This window comes from Parasteatoda tepidariorum, chromosome 8, assembly GCF_982258835.1.
Source record: "Parasteatoda tepidariorum strain Cologne lab strain chromosome 8, Ptep-v5.0, whole genome shotgun sequence".
Classification (NCBI taxonomy): Eukaryota; Metazoa; Arthropoda; class Arachnida; order Araneae; family Theridiidae; genus Parasteatoda; species Parasteatoda tepidariorum.
Window position 1 is genome coordinate 50,816,944 of NC_141762.1, and position 22,144 is coordinate 50,839,087.

Sequence of the window (22,144 nt, forward strand, 5' to 3'; positions counted from 1 at the left end):
AAAGGATAACATCATTATAAAACTTCCCAGACATCAACATTTTACTAGATTACATAGAAATGTAAATTTTAAAATAGAAAAAAAGTAAACATGAAATATCTATGAAGTATTATGATTTTTCATGCTTTAATTTTGTACAGTAATAATAAAAAATAAAGCTAGAAATGAAAAATGATGTTTTCGAATTTCAAACATATAACTTTTTTTTGAAAATTTAATTTATTTTTAGAGACTACAAAAGCGATATTCTTATTGCACATAATAACACAAAAAGTAAGAACTATAATCTGCTGAAAAAATAATGTAATTATTTCGATTTGTCTGCCCGCTATTCTGAAAAACTATAGAGCAATAAGTTTTAACGATTTCTTTCCAACAGTAAGTTGAATATTTCATTTTAAAAATAAACAATGGAATTTAGTATAATACAATACCTTATTTAGAATTAAGTATAATATTGATGTTACAAAGAATAAACTTGAATAGTTAAAATATGATTTCAAAATTTTATTATATTCTATTCCATTTAGTATTTTAGAAACTTTCCAGCAGTAATAAAAAATAATATTTTAAGAAAGACAATATAAAATTTAAATTTTAGAAAACGGTAACATTACATTTAAAAGTTAAAAAGTTAATTCTTTACTTATGACTGTGTCGATTCAATTTGCGAAGAAATAAAGGAATCGAACAATAGTTTTAGATTCAAAATTATGAGTTTAAAAAGTTCTCCCGACAATCGTGACAGAGTTGATAGAATTAACTCATCTTATTAGACCAACATTTGCAATTTAAAGATGCTAGCAATTGTAAAATAATATGAGAGATTAAGAAGAGTTTCTGCTGTCTATGATGGTTATTAAATATTAGTTTAATTATTAATTTATTGTGATCATTGGTATTACATTGATTGCACGGTGCGCGAAATAAAACACGGACCACCCTAAATAACTTTTGATCTGATGATCGGATCTTCGTGTTCCATCGTAATGCCTCATAGTGGTTACCTTAAATGTGCTAATTACTTAAAAAAAACGATATTTTAAGTTACAAAATCAGGCATAAAAACGAACTTTCTCTGAATAAAAATACCCTTTTTTTTGGAACCTTTAATGTTAATTTTACTCTGTGCGTATTCAACAATATTTCGAAAACATATTTTAACGAATTGAAAATTCTTTGCATACAATTATAAAATTCGTTTCTCCAAGTGTTACAAGTCTTATAATTATGTGTGAACTGTTTTTATTTCAGTAAATAGTTTTAGAGAAAAGGTGAAATGAGTAAACAAAAATGTTAACATTTAGTAGGTCTAGCTTTCGATTGCTCTCATGGCTAAACAATGTAGAACTAGTTTATTACATAGCAGTATTTAAGAATAAAAGAAATTCCTATTTTTTTAATGCAAGTTCGTTTAATGTCTTTTTTGTAACTCACAATATAGTGTGCGTTATTGAATAAATATCGTATAACTAGGGTTCACGCCAGTAGGGCGACAATTGTCACCAAGTCGTCTACAAATGTCGCTAAAATCAAACACAAGGTCGACAAATTATCGTCTTGAAATATGTTTAGAATTTACAAAATAGTAAAGTAAATTAGTTTTTTGCATGGAATGCAATGCATTTAAAAAATTTGTTGCATTAATTTAATTGTTCTATGCGTGAAAATGGAATTCAAATGCGAGGTATTCAAAAAGAGTAACAGAAAGTGTCTGGAACCGAAAATTTTTAATTTAAATTCCAATTAGTTTTAATTCCAAATTTACATGTCGTGCTGTATTTTGCATTCATGTACCGGCAGTAAAATTGACCATCAATAAAATAATATATTTTTTTGCTCTTTTGGATTTACTTCGTTGAAAATTTTATTATCTTCAGATAATTAATATTTAGTATTATATTTTGTTAGTTCTTACTTTCTCTATTTTCTTCCTTTACTTATTTCTTTGGTCTCAGCATTTTAATTTTTATGCTGAATCTATTTACTAATATTATTTTAGCTTTTTCATACTTAGTTTTAATTATTACTAATTTTCAACCATTACTGGCTAATGAACCAATGTGGGGTAATGAACTCACTGAGGAAGTTGTAGATTGCAATTAATAATTTTTAATGAGTACCATAACATGAATTAAGTAATTGTAAAGTTTGATTTTTCTTACGTTTGTCAACCATATTAAGTTTCTGGAACACTAAATAAATACATAGGTGGTTCTATTGAAACCCAAAATTGTCATTGGCAGTGCGAAACCTATGTTTGACTGAGTCATTAAATTTGAAGAAATCTGATAATTACGTAAAGAGAGTGGCTCGTTTTATTGTTGTTATTATTATTAATATAATTACTTTGCTGATTACATGTATCAATAAAGAACAATACTTAAAATATATTGCTATTTTTTCCTGTATGCTATTTTTTTTCCTTGCAGAATAGTTAATTTAAATTCGTTTTTTCTTCAAGACGGACTTAAGTGTCACAAAAAAGAAACATAATTTTTTGAAGAAATTACAGAAAAACTTCTTACAAAAATGTGAGGTCGCAAACAAAGGAAAAAAAAATATTTTGGCAAAGTTACCGCACTGTATGGTAACGAAACTTCTGATTAAAAAAAAGTAAATAAACTGTTCTTTTTGTTCATATGGAAATTTATTGTTTTTATTATCACATATTTAGTAAAGAATACAAAAAAAATTTGAAAAGTAAATTTTAGCAAATAAATTGTTTTTATGCCGTGCTCTAAGGTATCATTTTAAAATAATTATATTTTTCCACATTTTTTAAACTTCATTACACATTTTTAAACCATATTTTATTGTTGATTTTTACCAAAATCATTACCCAAGTGGTCCGGAAAAATTACGAAGATGTTTCCATAGAGCCAGAAACACAGTAAATTTCCTCTTAATTTAGTAATTTTGACCGTGCAGTTTTTTGGTTTTTAAACTTTTCTCATTTCACATGTTTCTTAAAATCGTTATTTGGTATTTCGGAAAAGGTGGAAAAAAGTAGAAAAATATACTACTTTTAATTGAAAATTCGATTAGACAAATAAAATGCTTTTCTAGAATGCATCCTTATGTCTAACTTGTTTTAGATTAAACCTTTTAATTGAAAATTTTATACGACTAATAAAATGCTGTTTCTTGTGTCCAACTTGTTTCTTATTTAACAATGATTGATAAACGAGAAATCAAATACTGATAAAGTAAAGTAAGTATTTTATCCTCAAAATAAGTATTTTATATTCTCCTAAATATAAACGAAGCAATTAATCAAACACATTTCTGCAATAATTTATGATCGTTAATTACCTGATTTCGAATATGTACACGAGTTATCAAACTGTAAGTTTAAAAATCCTGAAAAAATTTTGTGTTTAAATTTTTTCCTAAAAACATAACTTTTAAAACTTGAATCTGATGACCAGTATTGCATTTACAATGAAAAAAGCATGCTGTAGAACAAATATGAAAAACGTGTTGATCAGCTGGAATTTTATTCTCCAGAGCAAATAGAAATGTACTAAATGTAAACGAGCATTGCTAGAGCAAATATATTTCATATAAAAATATCCCACATAATGAGAAAATTTTCAGAAAACTGAATCATGCCAGAGTTGCGGATTGAATATGAATAGGCAGTAAAGATTGTTAGTTAAAAGAGGTTTAAAATTGCAGTCAGCTAAAAAAATGTTTTTCAATAAAAATTTCTTTCTCAATAGTTTATTTTTTATGAAACTAATGATATTCTTCTTACACGCATGAAAATAAAAATATATATCTATCGAGTAGTTTGGGAGCATATAATAGTCAGTCAGCTAAAGAAATGTTTTCCAATAAAAATTTCTTTCTCAATAGTTTATTTTTTATGAAACTAATGATATTCTTCTTACACGCTTGAAAATAAAAATATATATCTATCGAGTAGTTTGAGAGCATATAATAGTGGATTTTCAGATTCTGAATTAAAAATATCCTGATCTCAGTTAGTTAATATTGAAGTCCTATTTATGATTAACTATTTAACTGTGATCTTATGATTAATACTTAAAGTTAAAAAAAATTGATACTCATTTTCATATTGAAATTATTCTGATTATTAAAGCAATTATTGGAATCATGCATCGTAAGTAATACTTATACACCGTAAAAAAATCTGTTAAATTTGCAAAAAAAAATTATCAGATATGTACTACTATTTTAGCAAATAACTGTGCTATTTTAGCTAAGAAACTCTATAAAATAATTACGTCAGCATTGGGGTCCATGAGCAAGCCAAGAGCAAAATTCGCCTGACTAGACTACTCTGGGTTTCGAACCCGGCTTACTTCATAGGGAGACAAGTGCCATGTACCTCGGAGCATGACAACTCTAGTGTTTGGTTATATAGAAAAATCTTAAACTGTGTTTATCTTAAAAATCTTGCTCATTAAAATCATTAGTGCAAAAACGTTTAAAACTACAGAGTGGCCCACCCTGATATGAATCTATCTAAAAAATAAATTTATATCTAAAAACAGATAACAATCAGGTAGAGAACCGATTCGACAATGGAGTTGAATCGCAATTTTACTTATACGATGTTCAAAATCATAAAAGTATTTCTGAAAATTAAGAGAAAGTATCGAAAATAATCATAAAATGATTCGATAAAAGATATATTTATCTTACAGTAAGCAAAACTGCAAGGAAAAAACTAGATTTTATCTTGTGAAAAAGTTTTGCAGAGTTCGCAGACTGATGGCCTTGTGATCAATAGGCTCGCATTTGATAAATCAACCATTTCATATAATGTACATTGTATTATAGTACATAAAACAGCTTCCAATCCAAAGAAATAAAGCAACAAAACGCGAATACAGCACATATAAAGCCACAAAAACAAATATTATAGTTTTGGTTTTTTTTTTATCAAGATCCTTCCTCAATGTCAAAAATAGAATGAGAGAAGGAAAACAGGAAGCTTCCTTATAATGAAGTGTGAACAAAGAAAGAAATGTCGATTCAGAAGGAAATGGTTCTTGCTCGAACTTCTTCCCCATCCCCTATCAATAGTTAATTCCCTTTTTTTCTTTCTTCCAGCTCATTTGTTGTTGTTGTTACTTATGCTACTTGCCAATACCAGAAAGACTTCTTGAAATCAAGTGAATTTTTTAAGGCAGTGACTGTGTTTCTCGTTTATTCAGAAGCAGCCTCTATAGCCAACAACACGACTTAAGCCACACACACGTCACAGCCCATTTTTCAGAGAGAACCTAATCGTACTCCATTCATCCACAGATAGAAATTTTGACTTTAACTAGATCAATCTTCAATTCAATAACCCCAAAGTATTGATTTGTTATGCGAATTTGAAGGTCTTTGTTACTTCAACAGATTTGCACGGGGATTCCTTCGCCAGCGAGATTCAAAATCCCGTTCTGATGAACACTAGTCCAACTTCCTACCAACCAGTTTAGCCGCTCCCATAAATTGTTTAAAACTTTTCTTATGAACCTCGCTGCTCTCCTTCTTACATTCTTTGAGTAAATATCTCGATTGCAAAACCGAAATGTCTCTGTTTCGAATCAAATTGACTCGACCTTATTTGCGATTTATTAACGCAATGTTGCTTTATTTTAATTTATAGTACAAAGTATGTCATTTCTCCCTTTGCTTAATCTAATATTTTTGTTATGATCGATAAATAAAAAAACCGCTATTGCAATCATATGAGGAAAATGAACAAAATATTTTTTTTTTGTTCCATATTAAATTTGAAGTAAGAAGTGAAGGAATTAATTGCGAAATATATTACAAAACTTTAATGTTTACAACTTAAAAACAGAAAAGTAACAAAAAAAATTTTTTGAATGTGCAAACATAGAAACGGGGTTAAAAAAAAGCAAAAATATAGTGCAACATATACAGCTTTTTCCGGTAATTGCCATCTATAGAAAACAATTTACTTTTACTTACTTTACGACGGAGTCTATTTACTTTGTGATTATTCCAATCAGAATTGTTTGCAAAGCTTTATTATGTACTGGTGAATTCTATGCGATCAAAAATATTTTATTGACATATAGTCGTTCAATCGTTCAGAGCGCATCTCTATGAAATATGTCAGCGAAATATTCTTATTAAGATTAAAGGAGAATGTTTAGAAATGCACCTTAAGCATTTCGTGCAGCAGATTTCTAAGGTGAGCTCAAAATATTTTAAGAAAAACACTCGTTTTAAACTATGAATGTGCGTGATATTTATTTTATTTCATTTTACTACCTATAAATTACTACCTATAGCTTAAAAGTAAAACCTTAAAATATTTTTTTCTGTATGTTCACCTTCGTTTTTTGAAAGAAATGTTTATTTTGAATATATATTTGATTAATATTTTAAATAAATATAAATGAATAATTATTGCTCTTGCGAAAAAGAACTTTATAAAAAAAATATCTAAAATTCCTATTTCCTTTGCTAAGCTCTACAATATGACATAATACATATGAATATTTATTGTTTGCATAACTAAACGTATTCACAAATACGTACATCGATTAATGTATTACACATATCGTATTACATAATGTGCATCTTACATCGTATTACATAATGCACATTACGTAATGTACATCTTTTTGCAACATAATTTAAATTGCTTTAATAGGATCTCTATAATGAGAAAAAAATATGGCCAAAACTATTAGAATATGGTAAAATGTTTAATCTGTTTCTGAGTCTATTAGAACACGAACTTACTAATCTTTACCAAAGTGCTTTGGTAACAATTTTAATAAAATAAACAATAAAATATGACTTCATAATCTGTGATAAAATTTGGTAAATGTGATGAAATATGCTAATTTTATCGTGATACCTTTGATCAAGGCTTAAAAGCGTTTATTTGGTTAAATGTGCTTTTCAGTTTTGTATTTTATTTCTAAACCAATGAGAAAAAGAATTATAGTTTTAAAATCCAAAATTTAAGGTAAACCGTTGCCATTGGAACAGAAAAATTATGAAATGAATGTTTTAAATACCGTATATTTTAGTTTCAATTACCAAAATGATATTTTTTCACAGAAATATCGTTACCATACAGTACGATTATTTTACCAGAATTTTTTTCTCCGTGTACGAATCATATAAATCAGCCAGTATTTAATTTCTTATCTTATATTAAATAACAAAAAAGAATATAAGTATTACAACATTATGTACTGTACTTTCAAGTGCAACTGAAGGACAGAAGGGATTTAAATCTTTTACTTTGTCCAATAAGTTCTCCATCTTGTTGAAGATTTCAGGAATTTAGCAGATTGGATATTTTATAAAAGGAAAAAAACTTAGATTTTGATTTTCTTTGCTAAATAATATAATTATAATCATCCGTATTTGATTTATGTGCATAGATATTAACTGTTGCCATAGATGTAGTAGATAAATATAAACACATCAGTTTACAAAATAACTGTACAGTTCTGTAAGACTCTATTTTGAGTCAATGAAACAAATAAAATACCCGGCATTTTATTTCTTATCCTATACTATATTGTTCTTAATATGCACATGTTATAGTATAACACGTACTACTTTCAAACAAAGCTTAAAAAAGGTAGAAAGAATTTAAATATTTATTTTTGGAAATGTCAATAAATTCTCCATTTAATTGAAGATATCGATTATATAATGAATTATTTTTAGCAATAAAATCTTTAGTTTATTAATTAATCTCAAAATTATATCACTATTTAATCACTTTATTTGTCTTTTTTATTATTTTCTGTACGGAGTGGCGTAAATGAAGATTGAAAATGTGTTTTTACTTAAAATGAGTTTATTAGCGTTTTCCCTTTTGGGTGTAGATGCGTGGACTGTGTTAGCGTATAAAACATAGACTGAGTTTTGAAAAGGTTGTGCTTGCCAAGTTGGCGTATTACAGTGCGCCAACGCCATGAGCGTGATTTACAAATACGGAACATTTTCTTTTTATTTTATTTCAATTAAATTTATAAAACAAATCATAATTTTAGCCAAATTTTTATGAGTATAACGTGTTAATCAATTATAATATTAATTTCATCTATTAGGTGTATAAGCTATCCTAAAAGATGAACCCAAGATATTTCTAAATTGTTCGATGAAAGTATAGCGACTAGTGTTTAGATATAGGTCCTATAATATAATTAATCACTTAGCAATTAATCGAAATTTTTTTATAATATATCATCCTTAATAGTTAGAATGATAAATTGTTCACAATCGCTATTGTATGAAATTTTGTATGAACATATATACTGGGATCGAGTCTGGTGTTGACACCACAATATTTCCTCCATTCCTACAATAAAGAATTTTGGAAAATAAATATTTATTTAAGAAAAAAAATATATAAAATAGAAAAGAGAAAGAAACATAAATTGCCTGTTTTCCACATAATTTTTAACCACGGAATTGCCCGAAAAGGATTTATACATGGAGAAAATTAACAACGAAAATTTTTAGTAAATAACTTTTGCCACGGATTTGCCCGAAATGTATTTGCACATGGTAAAAACTATATAAATTAACATCGAAATTTTTTTGTAAATATATCCACAATAATATACGATTAACTCGATGATTTTATATAGAATTTTATTACTTTAGTTGGGTATCTATTGTTTTTTTTATCAAACTTTGAAAGAGTTTATCTATTTGTTTTCTTGGATGAATAATTATTACTACATATTCTTTTAATTCTTTCAATTTCACTAAAGGTGGTATTTAAATAGATGTTCCTAGAAACATTGAAATTCCAAGTAATTAGTCTATTTATATTAAAATTATAGTCATTTCTTTTATCGTATAAATCAGCAAAGCAAATATTTTCTTCTTTTATAATACCCAAATCCAAAAAATTGAAATTAATATTATCATCATGATTATGAAGCAAGATAAATTACTAGGGTTAAATATTATTTAATAAAATAGTGAAATCTTGAAAATTAAAGATAATTAAATCATCAATAAATCTAAAAACAAATTTAATACTAAGAGTATAACTTTTTCATAATAATGCAAAAATAAGTTAGCTAAGAGAGAAGAATAATTAGATTCTTGTGGTATTCCATCAATTTGAAGATAAATATCCCTTCCATTGTAAAGATAATTACTAAAAAGACAAAAATTAATCAGAATTTCCCAATAATCAAAATCACAACAATGGATATTTTTAAAATCATAGTATAATAATTCAAAAGGACATCTTTTAGTTTAGAAAGGGGAATGCTATTGAAAAGATCCTGGAAATAGAATTAATAGAATTAATTTTATAATGTTCAAGAATTCTAAAATCGGTTGATTATTAGTGATAATCCAAGAGAAACCTTTTGGAAATATTGTTAATAATTTTATTTATGTAGTTAGAAAATATGATGCCAGATAAGTATTAGGTCCACATGTGATAGTTCTAAATTTTAAGGGAATTTCATGAAATTTAGGACTGATAATTAAGTAAAGAAATTGTATATTTCTAATTTTAATTTTCAATCTCTTACATAAAGCTAAAATTTTTTTAATGATAATATTATTATTTAAATTACAAAGTTTAAAATTTTTACTGTTTTTTAATTCCGTATTTATAAGTTCAACATAGAAATTTTTACAGAAGATTGCATAATTTTTGTTAGCTTTATCAATGGGAGTAATTACAAAATTTTTATGAAGTTAATTGATTGGATAATTTTGGAAAAATTTGTTCAATTGTTATTGTTATTTAAATTATCCTTATTACTGAAAACAAAGTTTTTAAAGTAATTATAAACACCCCATTTCCATTCTGTTAGAAAACCTAAAGGTAAAGAGAATCTATTTGATATCTTTAAACAAAAACTATTGAGATCATTGAGAAAGTGTTTTAGAATTTTATTGATTGACATATGGTAAATTGGTCTAAATTTTGTGCCTTTTATCATTAAATTCCTAAGTTCTAAGTTTTCTATAATATTCAAGTTACCAGTAATAATATGTTTATGATGTTTATCAACGAAATCAAAATATTTCTCTTCCTCACGGTGACATTCATAATTGGATATATTAATCATCCCTAAATTTTTGCTTATGTCATTATCTATAATATTTTAAATCATTCTTGAAAAATTTTTCGTTTATGTAAGTTCATTTGAATTCGCTACTCGCTTTATAGATTTTATTTCATGTTTTATTCTGTTTTTTCTTTATTTTATTTTCTGTTTTTACGTGATATTTTTCTTATTGTGTCCTATTTTATTTGTTGCAATTTTTTTGTGAAATTTTGAGTGCTTCTCACACTATTGTATTGATATATTTTGCTTTGGCTGTATTGATGCAATATTAGAAAGCACTCTTTTTCGTAGATATAATCGTGTTAGTTGATGAAAAGATTATATCTTTTATTTTCTGTACTTTTTAAAATTTTCTGTCCTTCTTTTTCCCGTTTTTTGTTATTTTTATTACTATTTGTTTCCCCTTTTTACATTGTTCTGTAATTTTTCCCTATAATATATATATATATATATATATATATATATATATATATATATATATATATATATATATATATATATATATATATATATATATATATATATACCTCACACCAACCGTCATGTATTCGTATCAGAAATATGCAAACCGAGTTAAACTTTCCCATACGCATGGAGAAAAATATTCCAGTTAAATTGCTAAACAGTTGCACTGTACTGTAATGAAATTTCTGGTATAAAAAAAAAGCCATCATTCATTTATTTCTGATACTAAAAACCCAGATATATGGTATATGGTACTTCCCTTTCATATAGAATTCATATTGTTTATATAATTCATATAGTTCATACTTGGTTTTCCGGAAATTCTGTTTTTCAAAATTATGTTTTTCATTACCACACATTTAGTAAAAAATTTCAAACAAGAAGAAGCGCACTCCTTTGCCTTAAAATAGATTTTTCAGTATTGACAAGTGACATAAGACAACAACAATTACAGTATAGAAATTCTTCACTTTGTTGCATTTGAGTAGCAGAAATATCTGGATTTATGTAAATGGTGCTAGCTATTGGCTTAAAGAATTATCTACCGTGTTCAAACCTAATATTTGAACAGTCCCAATTCGATAATTTATTTATTAAAGCCTCCTGTTTATTTAAAAAATTTGTTTATTGCTATCTAAATGAAGGAAAGAAAAAGAAAAATATTCTAATAAAAGGAAAAGAGATTCTAAGGAAGGGAAAGGAATTCTAACAAAAAGTGGAAGGATTTTGAGATAAATAGCATTCCCGAATGGCCGCGCCACGAGGTCTTTGCTCAGTCCCGGCTTTTTATAGAACAGGACTCTCTTGTCGCGTACTTACACAGATTCAAGCTGGCTTCCGATCCATATTGCTCTATATGTCGAGGCCACTTTGTAATTCATGGCCACCATTTTCTCTTTTGCAGTGCTCTCAGTGGAGCAAATATCGCTGACCGATACTGGGAAGCAAGGTGTAGAATGAGTCTCTTTTAAATTTTTATATCCTTGTTCTCTTGAGTTGTGCTATTTTAAACCTACGTCAATCTCCTCTGACATTATAAATAATAAAAATATGCTCCAGAATGAATTTAAGTGCTTGACCCTATCTATTAAATGAGCAAAACTGGTGATAAAATTGTTCAACATATACATAAATACTAATCTTTTTCAATTAAGCTAAAAGTATCTTTACCTTTGAATTTCTTTAATGTAATATGCGTAATAATTTTAACTGTTAGTTTTTTAAAATACATAGATATTTATGAAATGTAATTTTTTGCAGCTTCATTTAATATTATGCATTCGGTATCACATTCTATACTGCCATATGTACTAAGAGATGTTAACTTTTCTCGCTATCTACCTTAAGAAATTCTTTTAGAGTTCAGAGGAGCATCTATTTATGCCTTTAGAATATTAAGTAAGTAGCCATCTTATTTATGCTTTAGTCACGTGTTTCTATAAATATTAAAAAAGATAATTGTCTTCTTACATTTCATGTAAGCTCACCGGACAAAAATTAGTCACCCTAGTGAACAAGCACCGATGAATCGTTAAGTTTCGTTAGATGACGCAGTGGTCAAGTGACGTGCTCAACTGTGTACGCACTGCTTCAACGTGATCAAATGCAAGTCGATATCACTGAGATATTTTTGTTTGAAGCGGAAATTGTGTGTAAATATGGGTAAGTGTAAGGATATGATAGAGTGGCAAAAAGGGGCAGTTGTGTTTGGCCGTGCCCATGGTCATACGGTGAATGAAGTTGTTGGATTTGTTGGTGTTTCGATGCGGGCTGTTTAACATTTCTACAAGCAGTGGTATAATATACGTGGTCACGAAAGACGACGTCAGAATTGTGGTCGGAAAAAGATCCTGCATGAAACGGATCGGAGACGCGTTTCACGAGTTGTCAATCAAAGTCGCTACCAAACCCGACAGGAATTGCGTCAGTTAGTAAATGCAGGTCCGTCCCAACCTGTTAGTGAGGGAACATTGCAACGGGAGCTGCATGCAATGAACATTTGGAGTCGAACACCTCGTAAGAGGCCATTCCTCACACAGACGCATAAAGCTGTGCGGCTGTAGTGGGCTAGAGATCAGAGAACGTGGGCAGCTGCGGACTGACGGAATGTAATATGGTCTGAAGAATCTCATTTTTGCCTTTATTCAAATGACGCACGTCGTCGAGTGTACCGAAGATCAGGTGAAGCATTTCATCCTGACTGTGTGTAAGGTCAGGTTCAAGCCGGAAGTAGGTTTGTCATGTTTTGGGGATGTTTTTCTTATTATGGATTGGGCCTCCTCACTGAGGTGGCCTCTAACATGAACCAACATGTTTTTTTAACATTCTAGATGATCAGGTGTAGCCTTTCAGTCAACATCTTCATGAAGAGTATGTTGTCGATATTCCTATTTTTCAAGATGACAACAGCAAAGTTCATCGGGCTGGAAGAATATGTGACTGGCTTTATGAACACTTAGGCACTCAATTACATCTCGACTGGCATGCAAAATCACCTGACTTGAACTCCATTAAAAATTTGTGGTACATGTTGGAACAACGGGTAAAACGCCGAAATCAGCATCCTCGCTAATTGGTGGATTTGTGCAATCAAATCCTCAGTGCGTGGCTTACACTGGATTCGATGCACCTGCAAAATCTTGTGGACTCACTTTCGAACCAAATATAGGCAAATATCAAATCCAGAGACTGCGTTACACGTTGTTGAATGATGTTTTTCATGATTTCTCTAAGGGTGACTAATTTTTTGTCCGGTGTGCTTTTTTTAAGCAAACAGAAGCACCGTTTGATATAGCTGTTAGGAAACAACAAAGGTTCATAGATATTTTATTAGCTTCAGTATAAAATTAATTAAGTTACAACTTCATGTAGGAGGACCATGGGTCAGAACTCCCTTACTTTCAAGCTAACGGTGACGTGATTTTGGGTTCAAAAGTCCTGTACGAAGTCTAGTTTATCCCAATGCTTGATTCGGAATTTCTCGTGTCTTCTGGGCTGGGTTCAAATTTATAAGACTACTGAGGCTATTCAACGTCGGTAATAAAATGAGAGAGAAAAAGTCGTCACTTGGAATCTTTTTCAATTATATTTCGCAATTAATGGAAATTTCGAATTACATTAGTCATAATCTTTGAGCATATATCAAGAGGAACTTCTTGCCGCCAAATCTGGAAAGAAATCACTGAAAAGTTACGCTTTCTTGACATAATCCATTGCGTGACTTAATATATTTTCAGAAATTAATGCGAGAAGCTTCATCAACCCTGATTAAAATCATTACTTTTTATTTTAGGTGATATTCTTAGTGAAAAGGCAACACCCCAGATCTTCCACAATGGTTTATGAAGTTGTTGAAAGAACAGAACCTACAACGATGAAGTCAAATTCCTCGAAAATCAAAATGAGCAAATTCCGAATGGTCAAAAACATCATAGTTGTTTGCATTGGTGTTTTCATATTATTTCTATCATACACTGGAGTTCAATTTTTACAAAGCACAATTAACAAACAGGAAGGAATTGGAGTTGCCTCACAGGCCATAATATTAGCAGTTACCTCAATATGTTCTCTCCTTATACCAGAATATTTCATAAAGAGATTTGGTAGCAAAACCATATTTTCTGTGTCCATAATATTGTACATACCATACATTTTAGCAAACTTTTACCCACACTGGGAAGTATTGATACCAACATCAATTCTAAACGGCATTGGTGTCTCCTTGTTATGGAGTTCATCGGCAACTTATTTAAATGATCTATCCATAATGTTGGCAGAATGCATGTATTCTGAGGAAGACTTGGAAAAAGAATTACCTAAGCTGTTGCCAAATTTTGATTCAATAATCGGAGTATTAGCAGACGATATTGAAGACGATGATGCGTGTAGTGAGAACGACTGCGCATTGCCAGCGGCTTTTGTGTATATAACTGGTCGTAAAAGAACGTATTCTGACGTTAACGTAGCCAATATTAGACGACAAAGTGCGCTTACCCTATCTCTGCGGAGGAATTCTTTTACCAACGAAGAGCAGTTGACAGCTCGCCGTTCCAGTGCAATACCCATAATGAAAATAAATTCTGTTCACAAAGACCAGAGATATTCTTTTACACAAAGGCAATCTTTAGATGAAAATAGGCAGGCTGCAGAGACATCAACTTTCGAACAAAGCTTAGATTTCGATGAAAAAAAGAAAGCAAAGAGTGATGTGAATGTTACTTTTAAGGAAATGGAATTGAAAGATAGCTCTGATGATAACATTCACGATACCAATTCAAAAGATATTAAGAATGTCGAGGCTAAGGATCCAGATTTAGCTTTAGCATGTAAAAAAATATATATAGAAGCTATTACTTCTCGAGTATTTGGTATTTTTGGCATGGCGTTTCTATCTACCATTTTTTGGAGCAACTTGATATCATTCTTCATTATTGGGGGATATGATTTTATTGACGATAGCTACAATTTCACTTGCAATTGCGGTACCAAGTTTTGCCAAGGAGGACTGATATGCGTAAATGAAACACTAGCAGATTTGGAGGATGAAAAAAGATATATATATTTTTCTGTTTGTACTTTGCTAGCTGTCATTTCATTTATATTCGTATTCTTCCTTCTAGACAACTTAGACGCTAAGAGAACAAATATACGTTTTTCATTACAACGATTATTAGCTACTTATGAATTTTCAAAGAATATCGATTCAGCACTTTTGATACTATGCACTTTAAATACTGGAATGTCTACTGGATTCTTCCTCGGAGACTTTACACAGGTAAGTAGTAATAATTTTACAATAATTCTTATTTATTTTCAGTGATTTGTCTTAATTCCGTATTTTAATAAATTTTTAATCCGGAAATTTATGGTGCCTTGTTCACTCTCACATTCAGATGCAATCTTACAACAAAACAATCAGAATACATATTTATTTTTATCACCTAACTTTGCTTTGTTGTCATTATTAAAACATAGAACTTATTAATTTATTTTGAGTATTTTTAGAGTAAAATGTATAATTTAGATTCAAGAAATTTCAAGTATTCCGCATTCTGAATCCGGCTCGACCTGTGCTGACGAAAAATATCTCTCAGTGATAGACAGATCATGGGTTATAGTCTCCCTGCCGTCAAGCTAACCAGAGGGACGTTTTCGTGGTTTTCCTCCCCATGTCACGCAAATGAGGATTAGTTCCACCGAAAAGACCTGCACGAAGACGAATTTCACTCAAAACTTGATCTAGGACTTCCCTTGTCTTCTGGATTGGGTTCAAAGTTACAAGCTATGGAGTTGAACATTAGTAGTCGTAAACCCAAAGTAGGGTAGGCTGTTCAACGACGGTTATAAAATAAAATAATGAACTGAAAAATGCTCATATTTGCTCACGTTTAAAAAAATTACTTATAAAAAGTGGAAATTTTGGAGTTAAAAATACCAATTATTCCACAGAGAAATGAATTAAACAAATGATTATTCAAAACTTCTTTTATCTTGAACAACTTGTAATTTAGCCTTTTTATATGGAGTAATAAAATTTTAAATTAATGAAAATAAAGGAATTAAAATTCGATAAGAGTTTAAAAATTACATTTTCTGGTCCATTTTGTTCCACTATTGGAGCCAGGAATTCGGGGGGGGGAGTTAAAATTAATTTTAACTGTTTTAATAATTTAATTAAGCCATTTCGCTATTAAAAGTATGTATTGTACAATATCATAACTCGATAATAAGTTTTTTAAATTCGTAAAAATTAGAATATGAAAAATATTTAAGCTTTTAACAAACGAAGAACTAGATATATGAGAAATTTAGAAATCTTTGAAGCATGAGAAATTTAAGGGCAGTGGTTGTTGGATCTTGGAATTTAAAAACGAAAAGCAAAATACACTATCGATTTATTTATTTTAAAATTCAGTGTTATTTTAAATCATTCTAAATGTAAATATGTGCCAATAATTTACGACATTGATTCTGATACACTAAATTTAAATTTTCATATTAGAAATTACTCAGATCTATTAACTGAAAATAGATTTATTCCACTAGCATCCGATATAACTTGAAATGCTACTCGAATGTGTGTTGATGACCTCATTTATTCGTAACTGTTCGTCCTCGGTAAACTACTCAGTTATTAAATAGCTTAACTCATTACTTCTCAATCATTTATAATATAAAATTAAAAATATACATAACAAACATTCTGTTGCAAACCAATAATAAGGGAAAGATTTAGAGCCAAAAATTAAGTAGTTTGTCAGAACATGATGAAACAAGACTTCAAGGAAGAAGAAAAAGATATATATACAGGGTGTCCCAAAATGACCGCATAAACTCTGCACAGCTAGATTCTTCGTTTGGAGTACATAAAAACTGCCCAAGAAGCGTTCCTGTACGATCCATAGTTTACGAGAAAAATACGAAAAACAAAGTATGACGTCACTGTCGGTGCAAGAGAAAACACTTTATTGAACATATCAACAGCAGTATACTATGCACAATTTAAAGCAGAATATGCGCGGCGAACGTTCTAAATATTATCGCCTTGAAAGATATATGCACAGACTGTTGTTGATATGTCCAATGAAGTGTTTTTTTCTTGCACCAGCAGTGACGTCATACTTTGTTTTTCGTATTTTTCTCGTAAACTATGGATCGTTTTTATGTTCGCAGTTTTTATGTACTCCCAACTAGGAATCTAGCTGTGCAGAGTTTATGCGGTCGTTTTGGGACACCCTGTATACAAGTTTAAACATAGAATAAGTAAGAGCATCACTATAAAAAAAGCTATCAAGCACATAACGCTAGATGTTGCTGTCTAACCAACAAGTAATTTTGATAAGAGAAAAGAAAACACATAAATAAACTGCATATGCAATATCACTGCATGTAGTAAAATTTATTCGTTTGCTTAATTTATTAGTTCTAATTAACGAAAAGTTAATTAACACATTTCCCTTCAACTTCACAACTAACTTACATAGCATTTATTTAATAACATAATGCCATATTGAATTATTTATTAAAAACAGGCGTACAGTGGCTGTGCTTTCGGAATCAACCACGTGACTTTGTCTTCAGCCTGTTACGGTCTCTGCTGTGCAGTTTCTTCGTCAGCATCAGGATGGTTAATAAAATATGCGGACAGAAAACGTGTCTTCTCTGTAGCTTTTGTTCTAAATTTTACAACAAACGTCACCCTGCTGGTCTGGGAACCAAATCCTGAACACGTAAAAATGCTTTACATTCTTTCCGGAATTTATGGAATCAACATCGGAATCATTTGGTCTCAGACAAGAGGTAAGATATTTATTTAATACTCACAAGAAATCTGTTATAATTAATGAGAAATCACCGTTATCACCAGCATGAATAAAATCCTTAGTTTTATTACTTTTTTCTGGAGATGGAACGGTTTTTGAAGTCTACGTTATAAAGTACCGGCACTCTTAGTGCTTCATCGGCAACAGCAATTTTACCGTAAAATTCATTTTCACCGTAAAATATAATACCGTAATATTTATTTAATTGGGGTGGGTCAGATATGTTACTGTAATTATTATTGTAAAAATTAGGGTAGGTCATATTTTTTGTTCCGTAAACGTTTTAGTAAAAATGGATTTGATGGTAAAATGTAACGGCAGCCTACTTTTTACTTTAATTTGATCCAAAAATTATTTACAGTGTATATTGCACAGACAATATTGATCCATACAATAAATGTTAACTGGTCAAGATATCGGCTGAATATTCATCTTTTGGATCAGATCAGTTATATGTTTGTAATTTTCAAGATGTCAATAAAATAAAAAGACTTAAGACGGCCAACTTATTCCTTGCAGCAACTAATAACAACTCTATGCGTATTTCAATTCGAAACACTTACATACTTAATTACTTAATTCTATTTAGTTTTTTATTTTTCTCAAATTGCAAAATCGTGCTTTTACAATAGGTGGTATAAATAAGATTTGCTTATGATACAACTTCGACCTTATTATGTATCATGTTAATTTGAGTTAAAATTAGATAACACATATTTAAAGTTTGATTTAAATTTAATGATTAAAATATCTTGAATACAATTAAGCAAGATCTCTAGATTACAGTAGGGGGAGAAGCTAGAATTACTCAACAGGGCGTCGTCACTCGTGCATGGTCACCTTTCAACACTGCGGCAGCACAACTGACTCCTAAATGGATGCAACCCCTACAGCAAGAGGGAACTTCGCCAAACTCACCCTTTGGCTCACTTTATCGATGTTTTTGGCGCACTTACTATTTTGGCACTCTTTGCTCTTCATCACTTATAACATTTAAAGGGTTATTTATAACATTAAAAATACTACCAAGAAAACGCAATCACATATTATTTGAAATTTCTGACTCAAAAATTCATTTGTAGAAAATGCCCAGTTGGCCAGTTTCACACTCTTTGCGGATGGTTAATCGCATAAAGCTAAATTTAGGTAGCGATAGCGCTGAAAAAAAAAAGTAAGGAGACCGATTGCATTTCGCTCATAAACTTTTGCTGATTAATTCTGACTAGTTTTCCTGCCAGAACTTAGAGTTGAAGAAAATCTTCTACTGTGCAATTATTAACTGGGAAGTTATTCCTTTGCAAACCTATTGGACTTTATTACTAATATTTAGATGGAATGATATCGAGTTAAATACAAAATAAGGGGGGAGTAGTGAAGATATTAGACAGAGAATAATCAAAGCAAGAACATGTTTTAAGGGATTACATAAATTTTGGAGAGAGTCAAATATTGAAATAAAGACAAAAATAGTTGTTCACAAAGCTATTGTTAGAGCAGTACTATTTAATGGCACAGAAACCTGGAAACAGACTAAGATCGATATGCAAAAATTAGAAACCCTTCAAAACAAATGTTTAAGATTTATTTTAAAAATTTTCTGGCCTTACAAAGTATCAAGCCAAAATCTATTAAAGAAAGCTAAAATAAAAACAATAGTAGATGAAATTAAAAAACGAAGATGGAGCTGGCTCGGACATATCCTTAGAATGCCCAAAGAAAAAATTACATCTGTTGCGCTTACATGGGCCCCTGATGGTAAAAGAACAAGAGGAAGACCCAGACTTACCATCCAATGCATGTTTTTGGACGAATTAAAAGAATGTAGAATATCTGGCTGGGAGGAAGCAAGATCTATTGCTAGAGACAGGAGGCGTTGGAGGGATATGCTAGAGGCCTTAAGTGCCCAATGGCACGTAGAGGATAAGTAAGTAAGTAAGTAAATACAAAATAATCATAGGGCGATTATTCAACATTTAAACAAATAAACAGCCAAAATAAGTGATAGCGCCTCAAAGGACATTGGAGCTAGTTTTTTCGTTAGGTAAAGGATGTTAAAGTTTGGTTATGGTGTTCTTTTTTTTTTTTTTGTCCCTTCCCTTTTATAAATATACATTGAGGGAGTATAAACGTATGAAAAGCACAGTGAACGAACGAAAGTTTCCACTGACATTTATCAAAAAAAATTGAATTTCCCGGAGAAAAATCTTACTTTAATCTTATTAAATTCCATATTTTTATTTCAAATCATTCATTTTGATAAGTGACAATCTGTGAATGCTTTTTGAGTGGAAGAAGGTTGCATGTGCACTTGGAAACAAATAGTCAACTATCAGAAGAATTGGATACATATTAAACTCTGATGCACTAAGATGCTAATCTGAACATTAAGTCGCAATCAGTGCATCTTACGGAATTCATAAATTTCTTCAATTCGAAGTTCATGAATAAGAAATAACGGCTAAGCTAATAATTTTTACTATTTAATCCTAAAGGCTAAAACTAATATTCGCAAATTCTTTAAAATATCATTAAGTACCTTTATCACTTAGCTCTTTGTAAACTTTTAACAGCATTTATTTCTGAATGAAAGTTTCTCTCAGTGAAGAAGACTGGAGAAGAATTAAATCATTGTTGCATATATCTTTTCAATTAAAAACAATTCAAATGATAAAAGTGAACTATGGCTTCTTTCATTGAGGCGACGTTATTTATGATCCCACTCATATTATTGATAAAAAATATTCAGGAACATTTAAAAATTCTTTTGATTTAACCTGTTAAATAAATAGCTCATTTTTTTTCTCTTTAAAAAATATTCATGTATCATTTTAATTTATTTATTATAAACGACAAAAATTCAAAAATAATATTTAACTTTGTGACATTGAAATAAATTTACACTCACAAAATAAAGAATACTCAATAAACACTCACAAAATTTATGAATCCTGAATTTAATTTCTTCATTGGAAATACTAATAAGTCATTATATGCCCTATTAAATAATTTTTCAGTAAATATATGGAGCCAAAAATATTAGAAATTAAAAGAATTTAAGAAGAAGAAAAAATCTGAGCACTTTACATCATTGTGCTCTAATTTTCAGTAAGCTTTTTACTTATTCAAATCCTTAACTTCAGTAAGTTTATCATTTAATCGGAACTAGCATTTTAGTATTTTAAATTCGTATGAATTTATATTTGTTTCAAAATTCGAATTTTTTGAACACTGTATGGAATATTTTTCGAAAAAGACCAAGAAGAATATATAATTAAGTGGCAAAATTTTACTTTGTGTTATAAAAAAGTTCTAGAATTCACAAACAACATGACTTCTGCTTTTAATTTCTGTATTGAAAATATTATTTTCCATTAAACGATTCGTCAGCAAAAATGCTGATCCTAAAATAGTTTGAAATTTATACATTTAAAACATTTATGGAAAGGCAATTCTCTGTGCACTTAACATCATTGTGCTCTAAATTACTCTATTTTTTTTTACTTAGTATGATCTTTAACTATCAAAATATATACTCGTTGAATTTATCATTTATTGGAAGTTAGTGTTTTAGCATTTTAAATCCGTATGAATTTATGTTTATTTTAAAACTTGAATTGTATCACTTTCAGCACTGTATGGAATATTCTTTAAAGAAAACCAAGAAGCTGCTTTCTCTGCTTATTATGTATGGTATTCCTTAGGCCTATGTTTATCCTTAGCAATCTCTGGATATTTTTGTATTTTTGAAAAAATGTGTGCCTTACTTGTTGTATCTATTATTGGATTTATTGGATACGTCATTGTCGAAAAAAGACATAAAAGAAAGTATTTCATGAAATAAATACGCTTTTTTTTGTTTGTTTTATTATTAATTAAAAGCTATTTGTGACTATACTTGGAAAAGAAATGTTTAATCTAAGTATTTACCAACTGCATATAAATGCGTGTGATATTTATAGCATGCGACATTTTTTGACGAACATCGCAATGTTTGTTTCCTTTCACTATACAGAGACGTGATAATGAAGATTTAACACAACTTTAAATGCAAATCTCGAAAATAATTACAATACAAATTGCTATACTATACGTATAAGTTAATTACACTGGCATTGTGGAAGTCACTGGTACTAATGAAGATTTAACGAAGTGAATAATGAAGATTTAACACAACTTTAAATCTAAATCTCGAAAATAATTACTATACAAATTATTATACTATACATATAAAATAATTACGTTGGTATTGTGGAACTAATTGCTAAACTATTAGTGACGCCAATGATT

At 29.7% G+C, this 22,144-nt stretch overlaps 1 protein-coding gene across 2 annotated transcripts; it reads left to right on the forward strand.

The window, feature by feature from the left end:
• Nucleotides 1-6,037: 6,037 nt before the first annotated feature.
• Nucleotides 6,038-21,715, forward strand: LOC107456027 (N-acetylglucosamine transporter UNC93A). 2 transcript variants are annotated; one of them, XM_087150282.1, is made up of 5 exons: nucleotides 6,050-6,187; nucleotides 11,796-11,933; nucleotides 13,828-15,309; nucleotides 17,567-17,834; nucleotides 21,487-21,715. In XM_087150282.1, exons 3-5 carry the CDS (start codon nucleotides 13,870-13,872, stop codon nucleotides 21,696-21,698), a joined length of 1,920 nt encoding a protein of 639 aa, XP_087006408.1. In that variant the 5' UTR covers nucleotides 6,050-6,187; nucleotides 11,796-11,933; nucleotides 13,828-13,869; the 3' UTR covers nucleotides 21,699-21,715. The 2 variants fall into 2 exon arrangements, with proteins under 2 accessions (XP_087006407.1, XP_087006408.1); XM_087150281.1 differs by lacking the exon at nucleotides 11,796-11,933 and having other exon boundaries at nucleotides 6,038-6,187.
• The last annotated feature ends 429 nt before the right edge of the window (nucleotides 21,716-22,144 follow it).